Below are 17966 nucleotides of genomic sequence, written 5' to 3' on the forward strand. Positions count from 1 at the left end.
CAGGACCAGCCTGGGCAAAACAGGGAGACTTTGTCTCTACAAAAAATAAAAAATTAGCCAGGCATGGTGGCACACGCCCATAGTCCCAACCCAAGAGGCTGAGGAGGGAGGACTGCTTGAGCCTGGGAGGTCAAGGCTGCAGTGAGCTGTGATCGTGCCACTGCACTCCAGCCTAGGCAACAAACAGAGCAAGGCCCTGTCTCCAAAAGTAAGAAAGAAAAGGAAAGGAAAGAAAAAAAAACTTCAAGCAGGGAGATTTTAATCTAGAGGCACGGTCCCTAGGGGGTCAACGGATAGACTGCAACTGGTCTACGAACCATCCCCCTAAAATTATACACAAAACAATAATTGCAAATATATGTACTTTTTCTGGAAATGGGGTCTATAGGTTTCATCAGATTCTCAGAGTTATTTAATAAATAACTAAATAAATTTAGTTTTAGTTACTTAGCAAATAACTAAATAAACTAGCATAGACTAGTTAAGACTTAGCAAAGAGCCAGGACTATTTAGATGACTCAGCAGCCTTAGGGCATCAGATGAGAGTTCTACCTAAGTTGTTACTAAACTCCAGATAGCCACGTACTCAGTGAATGATGTGTCCTGACATGTTCATAAGCTGACCAGTGGATTCCTTCCCCTCATAACCCTTGGTGAGTTTCATGAACACCTTGTAGTGCAGGGGCTCTTAGCCTGGTGTCAGTAAACTCCCTGAAATTGTATGCAATCAATTCTGTATTCAAGCATATTGGTGGAGGTGAGGGGGACCTCAACTATGTCCAAAACACATACATACAAAGTGTGTATGAATCCATTCTGAGTGTGAGTTTGCCTGGCACCCCTATTTTGATATATTCAGACAAGTCCCAAAATTCCATAGTATAAAGGTAAATGAGAAAAATTCCACACCAGTTCCCTGTAGGGTTCAGGCCAGACCATTGCTCTAACCCTCAGCCCATCCTAAAGTCCTCCTTGTCAGACCCTGCAGAAGTGCTTAGTTGTCATCAGCCAGTCTTAGACCTTACGGAAATGCTGGAATAGCTCAGAAGTCTGAGAGTAAGCCACAAAGTTACTAGGTTTCTAACTTGCTTGGAGTTAGCTGGAATCCAAAGACCTAGGGAGCCATAAACATAGAGTAGAAGTTTGTGAATTTCTTAAAATTGCATGCAAAAATTGTATGTGTATCCTTCAAAAGATAGCTTTCATCAGATGATCAAATCATGAGCCTAATCCTGCCAACCTCCCGAAAAAAGATCAAGAACCCAGACTTAGGGTATAAATGGGCCCACTGGACCCAAGGTCTCACTAACATATAGCTGAGCTTAGGCCCCCAGAAAACTGTGGCAGGGAGTAACGCTTCCGAGAGATGGGTCACTGACCTTTGTACGGGGCACAATGTTGAGTTCCAGTTTTTGGTCCACCAGGCTAGCCCCTGCCTCTGAGAGATAGCCCTGGTTGAGGACAAGGCAGTCACGGCCAAAGCAGCAGGGACAGCACAGCTTCTGTAGCCACTTGGTCCACTTAGGATTAAGATGCCCATAGGGCTCTTCATTCTTGGGTTTGAAGACAGCAATGATCCTCTACAAAAACGAAAGAAAAAGAGGACGTTAAATGTGAGTTGACTGAAATAGCCCACAGATCAAGTCAGGAGGGAATCTAGAAAAAAATCAGAGGTCATAGGCAGACAATTCCTACTTACAGTAGGACTGAGGTTTCTCTCAGCTGGTAAGGGGAAGGAAGACACCAGCTCATGTGTACAGCTAAGAGACTCACTGCTAGAAAGGGTTGTGGACAAAGAACATACTAAGTCTTCTCATTCTTCCTTGCTCTTTTATCCCTCTTCTCCATCTCCTTTCCCTCATATACATACCCACCTCTAACTTCGTGCTTCAAACAAACAAGGTAAATGAATTGCTACGTTTCTAGGAGCAAAACACAGAAGGAGGCCAGGTACAGGGGCTCACGCCTGTAATCCCAGCACTTTGGGAGGCAGAGGTGGCGGATTACTTGAGGCCAGGAGTTTGAGACCAGCCTGGCCAACATGGCAAAACCCTGTCTCTACCAAAAATACAAAAATTAGCTGGGTGTGGTGGTGCATGCCTGTAATTCCAGCTACTTGGGAGGCTGAGGCACGAGGATCACTTGAACCTATGGGGTGGAGGTGAACGGAGATTGCCCCCACTGTACTCCTCAGCCTGGGTAACCAAGCAAGACCCTATCTCAAAAAAAAAAAAAAAAAGGTACAGAAGCCAATTCAGTGGTAGATCTTGAGTCACTAGCAGCATCTAATGCCAATACAGTACTGCTTCCTGCCCGCCAAAAGGATATAACATTATAATGCACATATTAAGGGCTCTAAAGTAATCTTTTGCCCAAAAAATGAGGAATTAACTTAACACAGATCGTGTCATCTTTTAGGCAGGCACCCCTGCCCTATTTATCCTACAGGTCCTTTCTGTATGTGGTATGCCAGAAACTTAACACCATAAACTCTAATTTCCAAAGTTACATATATGCAAACTGTTGTTCTACATCAACTACAGAAAGACTGAAAACTTTACCAACTGGAAGGAAGTAAAGAAGGTATTATGGGCCAGGCACGGTGGCTCACGCCTGTAATCCCAGCACTTTGGGAGGCCAAGGTGGGTGGATCACCTGAGGTCAGAAGTTCAAGACCAGCCTAACCAACATGGTGAAACCCCATCTCTACTAAAAAATATAAAAATTAGCCAGATGTGGTGGCACACACCTGTAATCCCAGCTACTCAGAAGGCTGAGGCTACACTTGAACCAGGGAGGCAGACATTGTAGTAAGCCGAGACTGTGCCACTGCACTCCAGCCTGGGTGACAAGAGTGAGACCCTGTCTCAAAAAAAAAAAGAAGAAGGTATTATGGAATGAGGTTAAGGAAATTCCTTCATCAATGATTGATTTCCTCTCACAGCCTTATTATCCAAAGAGAAAAATCACAGCAAGTAAAAGACTCTGCTACTTGGTTAGAATGAAGCTCTCCTAAGTAATTCTGATAGGCAAGAAACCAGGACTGAGATGCCACACAGATTAAATCCATCTTCTGTAGCAGACAGTAACTTAATCCTCTAAGGTCCTTGGAAATATGGGCTGCCTAGAAACTATGGCCTTCCCTCCTGAATGTTTTATTCAACAGACCAGTCAGCCCTCTGAGGCTGTTTAACATTTATCTCATTCCCTCCAGTTCCCAAACTGGTAATTCGAGAGAAAAAAGCAAATACGCTATCCAAGTGATTCATCCTCATATCATATGACTCTCCATATCCCCTCACCCCACAGCCTACTCAAGATAGTCTGGGTCATAAGACATTTTTCTGTGGGTGTCACTTCCTGAATGGCAGGTCGCAGCAGACAACATACACCCATCTGGCTTCACCAACTCAGTACTCATATTAGGAACTGGCTAGGTCCATGTCTCTAACAGTAATTGGTAAATCTTGAAGCCAGTTCCTTTAAAAATGCCTTGCAAAAAAAAAAAGAAAAAAAATTTTTTAAAAATGCCTTGCAAGGATTTGGGAGGACATGAAAAATATAGAACTCCTCCTTCTCCCTCCAAAAAGAATCAATTTATTCTTAAAGACAAACTTACTTATTTACTGGCAAAAGCAAAATGCATATATTCACATTGTAAGTCTTCAGAATTATTCTTTTTTTTTAATATATACTTCAATTTTCTGAGGAACAGAATTACTTTCTTATCCAAAGCAGCTAACAAGAGGCCTCAGCAGTCTTCTCTGTCTCTACTCTCCTGGAACCCCAGCCTCTGAATAACAAAGCAGCAATAGCAACAGGCTCACAACTCAGAGAATGACTGATGAGTCCACTGTAACCCTCCGGAACTTGGACAGGAAAACCAAAAGGCAACTTGAAGCATGTCTCAGAACTCAACAGTCAGTTCAACTGAGGCATAGCATGGAGTTCAGTAAGCTGATCTCGAGTGAAAGGGAGGCCAAGACACTCCTACTACTGCTGGGGGCTGAAAAATACCAGGGCAATCGGTAAATACTACTAAAGAAAGGAAAGGTTGAGCATGGTGGCTCACACCTGTAAGCCCAGCACTTTTGGAGGATGAGGCAGGATTGCCTGACACCTGGACTTTGAGACCAGCTTGGGCAACACTACAAGATTCTAATTTTTAAAAATTAGCCAGGCCGGGCGTGTGGCTCATGCCTGTATCCCCAGCACTTTGAGAGGCCAAGGCAGGTGGATTACCTGAGGTCAAGAGTTCGAAACCTGCCTGACCAACATGAAGAAACCCCACCTCTACTAAAAATACTAAATCAGCCGGCCATAGTGGCATATGCCTGTAATCCCAGCTACTCAGGAGGCTGAGGCAGGAGAATCAGTAGAACCTGGGAGTTGAACCTTGGTGAGACAAGATCACACCATTGCACTCTAGTCTGGACAACAAGAGCGAAACTCCATCTCAAAATAATAACAATAATAATTAGCCAAGTGTCGTGGTATGCACCTGTAGTCCCAGCTACTCAGTGGAGAGAATTCCTTGAGCCTAGGAGATCAAGGCTGCAATGAGCTAGAAGCATGCCACCGAACTCTAGCCTGGGTGACAGAGCAAGACCCCGTCTCTAAAAAAGAAAACCTTAAAAACAACAAAAAAGAAAGCAGAACTTGAAGGCAAAGATTGCAGTCAAGTGTCATTTAAAGACTGACCTCTCAAACATCTCCATTTCCTTCTACCATAAGGAGAATCAAAAGCATTTCAATGACTCCAAAAGCAAGAATAATTATGGTTATGTCAATAGTACAGGGGTTTCACTAAAGAATACTGCCTGGACTAGATAAATGAGAGAATGTTAGAGTATGAAGAACGGAAGAACAAAAGGGCATTGAGACAGAAGGGGAGATAAGTGCCTTTCAGGACTAAGTGTAGGCCTCAGTTCCATTCAATTCTGTTAGCATTTGCTCAGGACCTAGCCTGTGCAGAACAATGTGCAAGCATTCTGCAGGCATTCAGTAGGTTTCCTAGACACAGAGGTAAAATAGCCTCTGGCTAATTTCCAATATTCACTTCATAAAATCAACTATGTCACTGAATAATCAAGAATACTCTCCTCATTCAAAGAGAACAAACCCTAAAACCACTCAAATTAGAAAGTATTTAGCTGGAAAAGAAAATGACTACTGCCTAATTTTTCTCACCATCCACTTTGTTGTTTTCTTCTCTTCTTTAATAGATTTTCAATTCCTTTATTGTATCTAGGAGAGAGCTTCAGTTTGATGCCAACATTATAAAAACAACTTTTCTTAACACTCATTTACTAACCTCCCCTTTTAACAAAGAAGGGGTGAGGTACAGATAGCTTAAGTAGCAGTAGTGCTTGAAGTTGGGAATAAAAACCAAATCACACAAGAAAGCAAGAGGCCACGCACCAGCTGGTATCAGAACCCACAACCAATTACTACAACTTGGGCCCGGTGAGGTGGCTCACACCTGTAATCCCAGCACTTGGGAGGCCAAGGCAGGTGGATTATTTGAGGTCAGGAGTTCAAGACCAGCCTGGACAATATGGTGAAATCCTATCTCTACTAAAAATACAAAAATTAGCCAGGCGTGGTAGCACATGCCTGTAGTACCAGCTACTCAGGAGACTGAGGCAGGGGACTGACTTGAATCCCGGAGGTGGAGGCTGCAGTGAGCTGAGATCACACCACTGCACTCCAGCCTGAGCAATAGAGCTAGACACCCTCTCAAAACAAACAAACAACAATAACAACAAAAATTACTGGAATCGGGTGGGTCAAGGTGACTCAGGTCTGTAATAATCCCAGCACTTTGGGAGGCCAAGGGGGGCAGATCAAAGTCAAGAGATTAAGACCATCCTGGCCAACATGGTGAAACCCTGTCTCAACTAAAAAAAAAAAAAAAAAAAAAAAATTCCCAGCTACTCGGGAGGCTGAGGCAGGAGAATCATCTGAGGTTGCAGTGAGCCCAGATCGTGACACTGCACTCCAGCATGGGCAACAAGAGCGAAACTCCATCTCAAAAAAAAAAAAAAAAAAAAAAAATCACTCAAACCTGGAACCCAGGGGGTTTCCTATATCTAATCAGCAGTGACAAGGAGGAGGGTGTCATGCTATGCTAAAAGAGTCCCTTTCTCCAGGAATCTAAAATGTAAGATAGTCCAAGCACATCATTTATATTGCACAGTGAAATATACAGAAATGACCCTTTATAAAAGTCTTCTGTTAAAGTTTGGTAAATATAAAGTGAATAGTTCTCAAACTTTTTGGTCTCAAACCCCTTTAAACTCTTAAAAATTAAGCTGGGTGTGGTGGCTCACGCCTGTAATCCCAGTACTTTGGGAGGCCAAGGTGGATCACCTAAGGTCAGGAGTTTGAGACCAGCCGGGCCAACACGGTGAAGCCCCATCTCTATTAAAAATACAAAAATCAGCTGGGTATGGTGGTGGGCACCTGTAATCCCAGCTACTTGGGAGGCTGAGGCAGGAGAATTGCTTGAGCCAGGAGGCAGAGGTTGCAGTGAGCCAAGATCATGCCACTATGTACTCCAGCCTGGGTGACAGTGAGACTCCATCTCAAAAAAAAAAAAAAAAAATTATTAAGGACTCCAAAATGCATGTGTTAAAGTGGGTAAAGACTATATTTGCAAACTGCACTTAATAAGTATTTGTTTTAACTATACTTAATAATAAATACTAATTTATCAATTTATTCTATTTGCATTATAAAATTATAATTATTTTATTAATACTAATTCATTAAATAATAATGCTTAATACAAATAAACCCACTGCATATTAACATAAATGACATATTTTTATTTAAAAAACTATATTTTAAAAAGATATTGAGTGAGAAGACTGGCATTGTTTTACATTTTTGCAAATCTCTCTAATGTCTGGCTTAATTGGGCTTAATTGAAGACAACTGTATTCTCATATCTTAGTATTCAATCTGTTTCAATATCACACATCATGTAGTCTCTGGACATCTCCACTCTCCACTCATAACTAAATGAGAATGAAAAAGGCAAATAAAGGCTTAGAATTATCATGAAAATAATTTTGACCTGTGGACCCCAAAAAGGAACTCCTAGAGGTCAAGGTCCCTGGGTCACACTCCAAGAAATGCTGTATTCTATGGTATACTTTGGAGGAAAATAGCAGTCCTTGATTTAGCTATTTAGGTAGAGAAGCCTTATTTACATATTCATTCTTATAAAAGGAAGGGAAGAGCTTGTCCAAATACATAAAACCATCCAGGCACGGTGGCTCACACCTGTAATCCCAACAATGGGAGGCAGAGCCTGCAGTGAGCTGAGGTTGCACCACTACACTCCAGTCTGGGCGACAGGGTGAAACACTGTCTCAAAAATATACATATAATAAATTATAATAAAATTATTTTACTAAAATGTTAAGAGGCAGTCAAGTTTGTATGTCATACATGTACGTCTTGAGATTTTAAATATCATCTACCAACTCCTATAGCCTTATGATACTGTGTACCCAAGAAACCCTAATCCAGCAATTAGCACGTATGCAATTTAAAACCAAAACCCAAAAAACTCTGATTGAGCTGTCCCCACTAAGTGCCAGGAACTACACCAGGGGCCTTCATGTGTGCTACGTCATTTAATCCTCTTTTTTTTTTTGAGACTGAGTTTTGCTCTTGTTACCCAGGCTGGAGTGCAATGGCATGATCTCGGCTCACCGCAACCTCCGCCTCCTAGGTTCAGGCAATTCTCCTGCTCAGCCTCCTGAGTAGCTGGGATTACAGGCACGCGCCACCATGCCCAGCTAATTTTTTGTATTTTTAGTAGAGACGGGGTTTCACCATGTTGCCCAGGATGGTCTCGATCTCTTGACCTCGTGATCCACCTGCCTCGGCCTCCCAAAGTGCCGGGATTACAGGCGTGAGCCACTGCGTCCGGCCATTTAATCCTCTTAACCTAGTGAGTCACATGATCTCCTATGACTCTTGGCAATATGAACATCTAGTATTACTCCATGCAAAAGAGAAAAAGCTCAAAAAAATCCTTTTGCAGTTGAGCGAGCATAAGACCTGAAGCACAAGGAGGTAAGTGAGGAGGGGTAATGTGTGTACTCTCTCCATGACTTCTAGCATTTTCCATGTGTTCCTGGTCCCCACTGAGACAGAAACCATCCAAAATTGAGAAATGGGAGCAGGGCGGTTATGTTCAAGAATCTTTTAGACTGTCTAAGATGCAAAGGTGGCTGTTGCAGAAAGAGCTGGTTCTCCCAATCTCTGTTCCCCCTTGTTTCTGGACACAAGACCCCTGATTTTTACTTGGGGAAAAAAAAAAAAAAAAAAAAAAAAAAAGACTATCGTTTCCAGCCACTACTACAGCTAAGTTTTAGACAACAGGATGTAAACAGAAGAGTCTCCTACAACTTCTACGAAGTGCCTTAAAGGATGGGGGCATATTTGCCCTCACCCTTTCCTTCTTTCAACTGGCTGAAAAGCAGACAAGATGTTTGCAGCCTGAGTGGCCCTCTTGGACCATGAAGTAGAAACCATATTCTAACAATGGCTGACCAACTGGCAGGAAGAAGCCTATGTCCCCAATAAAATGAAATGTCATGCCAGCCCTGAGCACGCCTGAGTGCCAGCCTATAGACTTCTTTTACATGAGGCATAAACGAACCTTTTCTCAATTCATCATTACTGTAAAATATCTGTCACATATAGCCAAATTCAATGCTAACCAATACAGTAGCTGAGAAGAGAATTTAGAAATTCTTTTTATTTTTTGAGACGGAGTCTCACTCTGTCGCCCAGGCTGGAGTACAGTGGTGTAATCTCGGCTCACTGCAATCTCCACCTCCCAGACTCAAGTGATTTTCCTGCTTCAGCCTCCCATGTAGCTGGGATTACAGGTGCCCACCACAAAGCTTGGCTAATTTTTGTATTTTTAGTAGAGATGGGGTTTCACCATGTTGACCAGGCTGGTCTCGAACTCCTGACCTCCAGTGATCCTCCTGCCTCAGCCTCCCACAGGCGTGAGCCACTGCACCTGGCCAGAATCTGAGAATTCTGATGTCTGACTCTGAGGGAGCAAAGGATAGTGGTGAGGAACATGAACTCCACAGCCAACCTGCCTCGGCCCAATCCTACCTCTACCACTTACTAGGTGTGAGACCTTGGAAAAATTAAGTTATACCATGGGCCTGTGTTTCACCTGTGAGGATAACAGTACCTACCTCCAAGGGTGGTTATAAAGATTGAGTTATTATTTGCAAAGCACTTAAAACAGTGGCTGGGATATAGTAAATGCTATGTATTTGTTTAATAAAATAAATACATTAGGAGCAGAGCCAAAGATGACAATTCCAACTAGAGTAAGTCTGTAGGCCAGTCTAACCCACCACAAGCATTTAGAAAGTGCCCTTTGTTCTAAATCACATTTTCTTCACTGGAAGCAGTATGGGTACATCAAAAAGTTTTGTCAGGGCATCTGTGTTTTGACATGACCTATGAGAAAAGATAGTGGCTGGGAAATTTTAGAGACTGGAATCCCCAAATCACCAAGTAACATACCTATGGTCTGTCCTTCTCTGTGGCCTATGTACTGAGATGGTAGCACTTTACCTGCCATGCAGAATTAAGAGATCATATTACTTCCACCTGTCAAAGCACCAGATCACTTCTCAGCTGACCTAACACACTTCCAATTCAGCTATAACAGTGCCATGAAAGAAAAACAAAAATATTCCTCCTTCTCCTGTACCTATCAAAGATAATCTTAGCCCCTTCTTACATTTGCCAACAAACTAAAAATACCCTCTGCCTGCAAAAAAAGGACAGGCATGGCAGATCATGCCTGTAATCCCAGCACTTTGGGAGGCTGAGGCGGGTGGATCACGAGGTCAAGAGATCGAGACCATCCTGGTCAACATGGTGAAACCCCGTCTCTACTAAAAATACAAAAAATTAGCTGGGCATCGTGGCGCGTGCCTGTAATCCCAGCTACTCGGGAGGCTGAGGCAGGAGAATTGCCTGAACCCAGGAGGCGGAGGTTGCGGTGAGCCGAGATCGCGCCATTGCACTCCAGCCTGGGTAACAAGAGAGAAACTCCCTCTCAAAAAACAAAAAAAAAAAAGAAAGAAAAAGAAACTTACAAAGACCTATTACTCTCAAAGCATTCCCATCTAAAGCTATGTAAACTGAGTTAATGGCAGAAATGTTCTCTAATTCTTAATTCAGGGACAACTCAAATTCTGAGTGAATAACTAGATCAATGAACCTAACCAAGAGCTACAGTAGGTAACAGCCCATCCTGGCCACTCAAGACTCCTATCAAAACAGCACCCTGGACATCTAAAGAGTTTACACAGGAGAGATGCAAGGAAAATCTGAGGAAACTTTGACACCCATAACTTAAATAACAATACATCTTTCCAATTACCCATTCTAGCACACCTGAAAACTTCCCTGAAACGTCCCTGAACTCAGGGAAGACTTGATATTTCTTAAATTCTGCAGTTCTCAAAAGGATAAAGGTCAGCCGGGCGCGGTGGCTCACTTCAGGAGGCCGAGGCTGGCGAATTAACCTGAGTTCGGGAGTTCGAGACCAGCCTGACCAACATGGAGAAACCCCGTCTCTACTAAAAACACAAAATTAGCCAGGCATGGTGGCACATGGCTGTAATCCCAGCTACTCGGGAGTCAGAGGTTGCAGTGAGCCGAGATCACGCCATTGCGCTCCAGCCTGGACAGCAAAACCAAAACTCCGTCTCAAAAAAAAAAAAAAAGGATAAAGGTCATTTCTCAGCTGCCCTGGTCACTCCATGCCCCATCCTATCACCATCCCCTCGCAGGTAGCGGACAAAATAAAGGTCGGCAAACACTCTTAGTTGAAAAGCAGACTGTTGATAGTCCTGGGAGAGGAATGAAAAAGAAAGTAGCTGATGTTTCTAAAACTCTAAGTTCTATCTAAACTTTGGAGTCGTCAAAAAGGATTTGAACCCTTTCCCAGAAGTGAGCAATAACTAGGGCAGATGAAACTGGTGAGGCCGCCCACTCTTTCTTCAACGTCTGGGACGGTGGCAGGGGACATCTCCCACAACACAGAAGGCTGGAACTGAATTCTCAGATTCCCTGACGGGTCACCCATCTTCCTCCATGACACACTGGTTCCGTCGGTCCAAAAAGAGAGAACAGGCCTAAAGCCCCAAATCTGAAAGTAAGTGGCCGAATAGCAGTCCCAGCAATGTGAAGCTAAATACCCTACTAGAAAGCAGTCTCTGTCCAGCCGCGGATTGCCCCACAACACCGTTGGACTCCCGGCCTATATCTGGTCAATTTCCTCTTTTCATTTTCCGCTCACTCCTCCCCCACCAAGTAGGTTCTGATTTATTTCTCCAATCCGCAGAGCTTTCCCAGCTCCAGTCCTCGGTGGCATCTCTAAATCCTGCCTCGGTCTGGCACTGCGAAGTTTCTCCCTTCTCCCTCGGGCTGTGCGAAGCCCCAAACTCCCTAGGAGCGCCGCCAGCCTCGAGCCTGCGGCTGCGGTTCCCACCCCCGCACTCACCCCCTGAGGGTCCTTGACGAAGTAGCTTCCGCTGGAGCCCTGGTAGATGCGCTCGGGAAAGATGCAGCGCTCGATGGCCACCTCGGCCTGCCGCACCACAGCCTCGAACTCGGGGTCCTCCGGGAACTCGTTCCGCTCGCGGTGGGCCTGAGCGGCATGCGCTGCCGCCGCGGCCTGGGCAGCCAGAGCTTGGGCCCGCGCCGCCACGGTTTGGGTCTGGCCCTGGGCCGCCGCGCCCCGGGCCCGATCCAGCAGTGGCTGCCGCTCCCGGTCGTGGCCCGGCGAGCCCGGCGGAGAGGGGCCGGAGCCGGCCGCCGCTGCCACTCGGACGGCGCCCCCGGGCACCTGCGGAAAGTGAGCGCCCGAGCCCGACGGGAAGGTGTAGTCTGGGGGTTGGGCCCGCTCGGGGGACACTAGTGGGCTCGTCTCGTCCATCCCTCAGGCAGCCGGCTCCGGGACCCGGCGCGCTCCACACCGCTGCGCTCGCCGCCGCGACCAATCCGCGACATCCCCCAGGCCCCAGCCGACCAACCAGGTGGCGGCACCTCCTTGGCCCTGCCTCTACCCTGCCCTGTTTACTTGGCGAAGAATAGGCCCGCCCCCTCGCGCGCAAACAGTAGCCAATCAGAACCTGTCCCTACGCAATCTCTGCCTCCGCGTTTTTCTCCCCGTCACCTTCTGTGAAGACCGCGCATGCTCCAGGACCCGACCTCGGGTCAGACACGCCCTCTGCCCCTGCTATCCCGGCGCCTCCCTTAGCTTCCAGTTGGCTTACCGGACTTGGGGCGCTTTCAAAGCAGCAACCTTTCTGTCAGTCACTCTGCGTGCCTACTCTGAACCGGCTGTGAGATTGGAGGAATCTCATCTATATATCCTCATTCATTCAGTAAGGCACTCATTCATTAATTGAGCACGTACTTTATGTTCTAAGTGTAGGGAGACAGCAGTGAAGCAAAGAACAAAGCTACGCGCTCTACCTTGGTGAAAGGTTTTTTTGTTTTTTTGAGACGGAGTCTCGCTCTGTCGCCTAGGCTGGACTTGCAGTTCGAGATCTCAGCTCACTGCAACCTCCGCCTCCCGGGTTCAAGCGATTCTTCTGCCTCAGCCTCCCTAGTGGCTGGGACTACGGGCGCGCACCGTCACGCTCGACTAATTTTTGTATTTTTAGTAGAGACGGGGTTTCACCATGCTGGCGAGGCTGGTCTGGAACCCCTGAGCTCGTAATCCCCGCCTCGGCCTCCCAAAGTGCTGGGATTACAGGCATGAACCACCGCACCAGGCCTGATGAAAGGTTTTTAAAAATCCCAGCCCTTGTCGACCTAAAAGCCAGAAGCTAAGGCAAATAATATAAGTAGAGGGTATATTTGGGCCAAGCTTAAGGATTGAAAGACTGTGTCGTAGATTCAAGTTGCCTTGAATATGCACTCAGAGTAGCAACAGTTACAAGTAGGTTTTTATTTTTTAATTTTTATTTATGTATTTATTTATTTGAGACGGGAGTCCGGCTCTGTTGCCCAGGCTAGAATGCAGTGGCGCGATCTCGGTTCTCTGCAACCTCCACTCCGTGGGTTCAAGCAATTCTCCTGCCTCAGCCTCTCGAGTAGCTAGGATTACAGGCGCCGGCAACCACACCCGGCAAATTTTGTTGTATTTTTAGTAGAGCTGGTGTTTCACCATTTTGGCCAGGCTGATCTCAAACTCCTAACTTCAGGTGATCTGCCGGCTTTGGCCTCCCAAAGTGCTGGGATTACAGGTGTGAGCCACTGAAGTAGATTTTTAAAGGAAAAGAGGCAGTTCCTAATGTGTTAACCAAGAATATACATTAAAATAACAAGTTATAGATTGGCTATACATTGTAGTTTGTATCCCAAATTGGTATCTCAGTTGCCCTAACACACTTCCTATGTAGATGTAACAGGGTCATGTTACACTTCAAGTTCACAGGAACTTGAAGGTAATGAGTGAAGTAGCTAGCCAGGATAAAATGTCTTAACAATTGCCTCCAGGTTTTCCTAGGAACCCCTGAAGATTTCTTTTTAAATTATTATTTTAGAAATACTGTATCTCTATGTTGCCCAGGCTGGTCTTGAACTTCTGGCCTCAGGCAATACTCCTGCCTCAGTCTCCCAAAATGCTGGGGGATTACAGGTGTGAACCACCCATAGTGCCACCAAAAAATAAAAAAAATAAAAATTAAAGCAAAAAACCATTGCCTCAGGATATAGGTGTGGAAGGCATGACTGAAGTCCCACACTCATGTCTTTGAGCCAATAAACTGTGCATACCTCACACAAGGTTCAGACTGCTCTAAGCTATCTTTTCTTCTCAACCTTATAGGAGTTCAAGGCCAGCCTGGGTAATATAGTAAGACTCCATCTATTTTTTAAAAATTAAATTATTTTATGGAGTTCCTAGGAAAACCTGGGGGGCAATTGTTAAAACATTTTGTTCCTGACTCTCTACCTCACCCATTATCTTTAAGTTCCTGTGAAGATATAAACTTGTAATACAAAGAATAACACAGAGCCAATCAATAGATTACACTGTGCCTGGCCCAACTGCTCAATGCTTATTTGTTAACTGAAGAAAAATATGGTCCCATGAGCCTAAAAAGTTCTTACCATGAGGTAAGCGTTCATCACTTTTATTCACACTGTAAAATCTCACTGTCTAGACACAGCAGGTGCTTAGTATATTATTATTCATGAGACAGGGAAGGAAGATAAAGTCCCTGCCCTCAAGCTGAAGGCTTGTGGCTTTCTGAGGCAGTAGAAGGAAAAAAGCCAACAAAATGAGCTCAAAACTCCGTAACAGTTCCCTGATTAATTGAGGCAGACTGCAGGTTCAGCAAAGGCTTTCTTTTTTTTCTTTTTCAACCAGAATGCTCAAGGATCGAGCAACAACTTTAAGTGGGTCATGTGCTATGAGCTGAGTCTTAAAGAAAGAGTGTAATTAGATTGCTGGCAAAAAGGGAGAGAGGGAAAAAATGGTACACTAAGCAAGAGTTACCTGAGGAAAAGAGGAAGGCTAGGGCATGTAGGGAACAGAGAGCAACCAGCTTGATTCAAGGGGAAGCAGAGTTAAGCTGGGTTACCAAGGGCCTGGAAAGTAGAACAGAATGAGACCAGCCTGGGCTACATGGTAAAACCCTGTCTCTACTAAAAATACAAAAATTAGCCGGGTGTGGTGACACATGCCTGTAACCCCAGCTACTTGGGAGGCTGAGGCAGGAGAATGAACCTTGAACCTTGGGGATGGAGGTTGCAGTGACCTGGGATTGCACCATTGCACTCCAGCCTGGGCAAAAAGAGCGAAACTCCATCTCAAAAAATAACAATAATAAAAATAAAAATAAATCCATGAAACACTGTTTCAGTTAAAATTTATACAAACAAGCTGGATGGTGACTCATGCCTGTAATCCTAGCACTCTGGGAGGCCGAGGCGGGTGCATCTCCTGAGGTCAGGAGTTCAAGACCAGCCTGGCCAACATGGTAAAAACCTGTCTCTACTAAAAATACAAAAATATTAATAATAATTAGCTGGGCATGATGGCGCACGCCTGTGATCCTCACTACTCGGGAGGCTCAGGCAGGAGAATCACTTGAACCGGGGCGGCAGAGATTGCTGTGATCAATCTCCTGCCCTCTAGCCTGGGTGACAGAACAAGACTCTATCTCAAAAAATAAATAAATAAATAAATAAATAAATAACAATGTTTACAAATACTACCTTCAAAAGTGTAGCCATGGTTAGATGCATGGGCTTCGAAATCAGAGACATTTGAGTTTGAATTCAGTCTCTATGATGCAGTTGTATTAGACAAGTTACATAACCTCTCTAAGCCTCAGTTCCTTTATCTATGAAATGGAAATAATCATCCCCATGATGACTGAACCAAGAATCAATATAATATTATGTAAAACACTTAGCATATAAAGCAAGACTCTCCAATGGGAAAAAATAAAAACAAAAATAAAGCACTTAGCATAGTGTTTTGTACATAAAGAACACTCAACATATGGTAGCTTTTTGAAAAAAATCACTGCTGATGTTATTGTTGATGTTGTTTTTGTTTTTATGCTTAAAGTCACCAGCAGACTAGAGGTATGAGTTTTCACAAATGATGACCAGCCACATAGTCACCAATATTTCATAATCATAATCATTCTTTCTTTTTTTTTTTTTTTTTTTTTTTTTTTTGAGGCGGAGTTTCGCTCTTGATACCCAGGCTGGAGTGCAATGGCGCGATCTCGGCTCACCGCAACCTCCGCCTCCTGGGTTCAGGCAATTCTCCTGCCTCAGCCTCCTGAGTAGCTGGGATTACAGGCACGCGCCACCGTGCCCAGCTAATTTTTTGTATTAGTAGAGACGGGGTTTCACCATGTTGACCAGGATGGTCTCGATCTCTTGACCTCGTGATCCACCCGCCTCGGCCTCCCAAAGTGCTGGGATTACAGGCTTGAGCCACCGCGCCCGGCCTCATAATCATTCTTTCTTGAATCAAATTACTGCCATGGCTAACTAGAAGTACCAAATTGAAAGCACTATTGTTTAATTATATGCATGGAAATGTCTTAAACTTTTTTGGCCAAATAAATCACTCTAGATAAACGTCCATACAGATGGTTAAATTGCCCCTTTCAGTTATAAGACATGCAGTGTTCCTTTTCCTTTCTAAACATCAAATAATCAAGCGATGCCTGGTTCTTGCATCCCAGGGTCCCTAGCCACATAGATAATTGATATCATTCTTCCTATTTAGCCCATAAGCTTCAAATTATGATAAAGGAAAGATCCCAGATTTAGAGTTCTCCCTGGAATTCTGAGTTTTTTCTCTATAGCATCCCTCAGAGTCTTTTGTTTAAAAAAATTTTTTTTTTCAGTCAGGGCGCGGTGGCTCACATCTATAATCCCGGCACTTTTGGGAGGCCGAGGCAGGCGGATCACCTGAGGTCAGGAGTTCAAGACCAGCCTGGCCAACATGGCTATTTCTTTAGTAGAGACAGTAAAACCCTGTCTCTATTAAAAATACAAAAATTAGTCAGGCGCGGTGGCGCGTGCCTGTAATCCCAGCTACTCAGGAGGCTGAGGCAGGAGAATCACTTGAACCCGGGAGGTGGAGGTTGCAGTGAGGCAAGATCTCGCCACTACACTCCAGCCTGGGTGACAGAGCGAGACTCCATTTCAAAAAAAAAATTCAGAATCTATTTTTGTATCTACCTCTTAGAACTTGATTTTCCTTTTGTGGAAAAGAGTGTCAGTACATTTCCTAAGACATGGGAAGAGCTAACATTTACCAAATGCTAAATATATGGCAAACATTGTTTTAAGCGCATTACATGGATTAACTCATGGAACCAGCTTTACAGTCTCCTGTGATGTTGGAAACTGAGGCCCAGGGAGGTAAAGGTAATGTGCCTGTGGTCATTCAGCTGGTAAATGGCAGAGGTGGATCCAAATCCAGGCAGACTGTTTCCATGCTCTTAACACTATCTCGATTCTTACTAAATATCTCTGTGAAATATGTCTCATATTCACCCCCTTTCTTTCATCTCCACTGATGTCACATGAAACTTTCAGGATGTTTTAGTTGCATTATTGCAATAACTTCTGAGTTTGTTACTCTACTTCCAATATCTCACTCATCATCTCTGAGTGTCACTGCCAGATTAACTTTCATAAAATATTGCTTTTACTATGTCATTCCCCTGGCCAAGAAATTACAGTTTTTATGTATGTATGTATGTTTTTGAGACAGCATCTCTGTTAACCAGGCTGAGTGCAGTAGTGCAATCATGGCTTACTGTAGCCTGACCTCCCAGGCTCAAGCAATTCTCCTGCCTTAGCCTCCTGAGTAGCTGGGACCACAGGCACTTGCCACCATACTCAGCTAATTACAAATGCCATGAGAGTAGCAATCATGGCTTTTCAAGACTGAAGGAACCTAGCATCATGCTGCACTCACATTGTTTAAGAAGTAAACATATGGATACACAGATTGATGTGTATGGTACTTGGGAGGATTTGCTCCAATCTTGGCACTATATTTTATGTATGTATTTATTTATTTTGTAAACCAAAAATAAAATTCTAAGCCCCCAACCAAATGAATAGGCTCTTATTCTCAGCTCAAGGGCATTCCTAAATTAACCTGAAAAACTAGTTGAGGCCATGATAAGAAGTGGGAGTCAGACATGCCTCATTATATTCTCCTCCTTTTGGAACTCAGGACCAGCATTTAACATTAAAGCAGAGACCTTAAGGTTGACACAGCAGACTTTGTAGCAATAATACCAACATTGACAGATAGCAGGCCCCATCTGTCATGATAGCAGGCAAAGGTGTCTTTTGTGGTGAAAATCTACATTCTGTAGAAAATCCCCTGACTTTTCCAGGTC

The 17966-nt window shown here is 44.3% G+C and overlaps 1 protein-coding gene across 1 annotated transcript in view; it reads right to left on the reverse strand.

The window, feature by feature from the left end:
* The window catches only part of PI4K2A (phosphatidylinositol 4-kinase type 2 alpha), a 37904-nt gene extending 25831 nt beyond the window's left edge, over positions 1–12073 (reverse strand). The window contains exons 1-2 of the mRNA XM_012439522.2: positions 11567–12073; positions 1380–1580 (exon numbers count right to left, since the gene is read on the reverse strand). Coding sequence (XP_012294945.1) covers positions 1380–1580; positions 11567–12001 — 636 coding nt within the window. The 5' untranslated portion in view covers positions 12002–12073. The remainder of the gene's footprint in view (positions 1–1379; positions 1581–11566) is intronic.
* Positions 12074–17966: the final 5893 nt, after the last annotated feature.

This window comes from Aotus nancymaae, unplaced genomic scaffold (assembly GCF_030222135.1).
Source record: "Aotus nancymaae isolate 86718 unplaced genomic scaffold, 86718_ANA_hifiasm-v0.15.2.pri h1tg000010l, whole genome shotgun sequence".
Lineage (NCBI taxonomy): Eukaryota > Metazoa > Chordata > Mammalia > Primates > Aotidae > Aotus > Aotus nancymaae.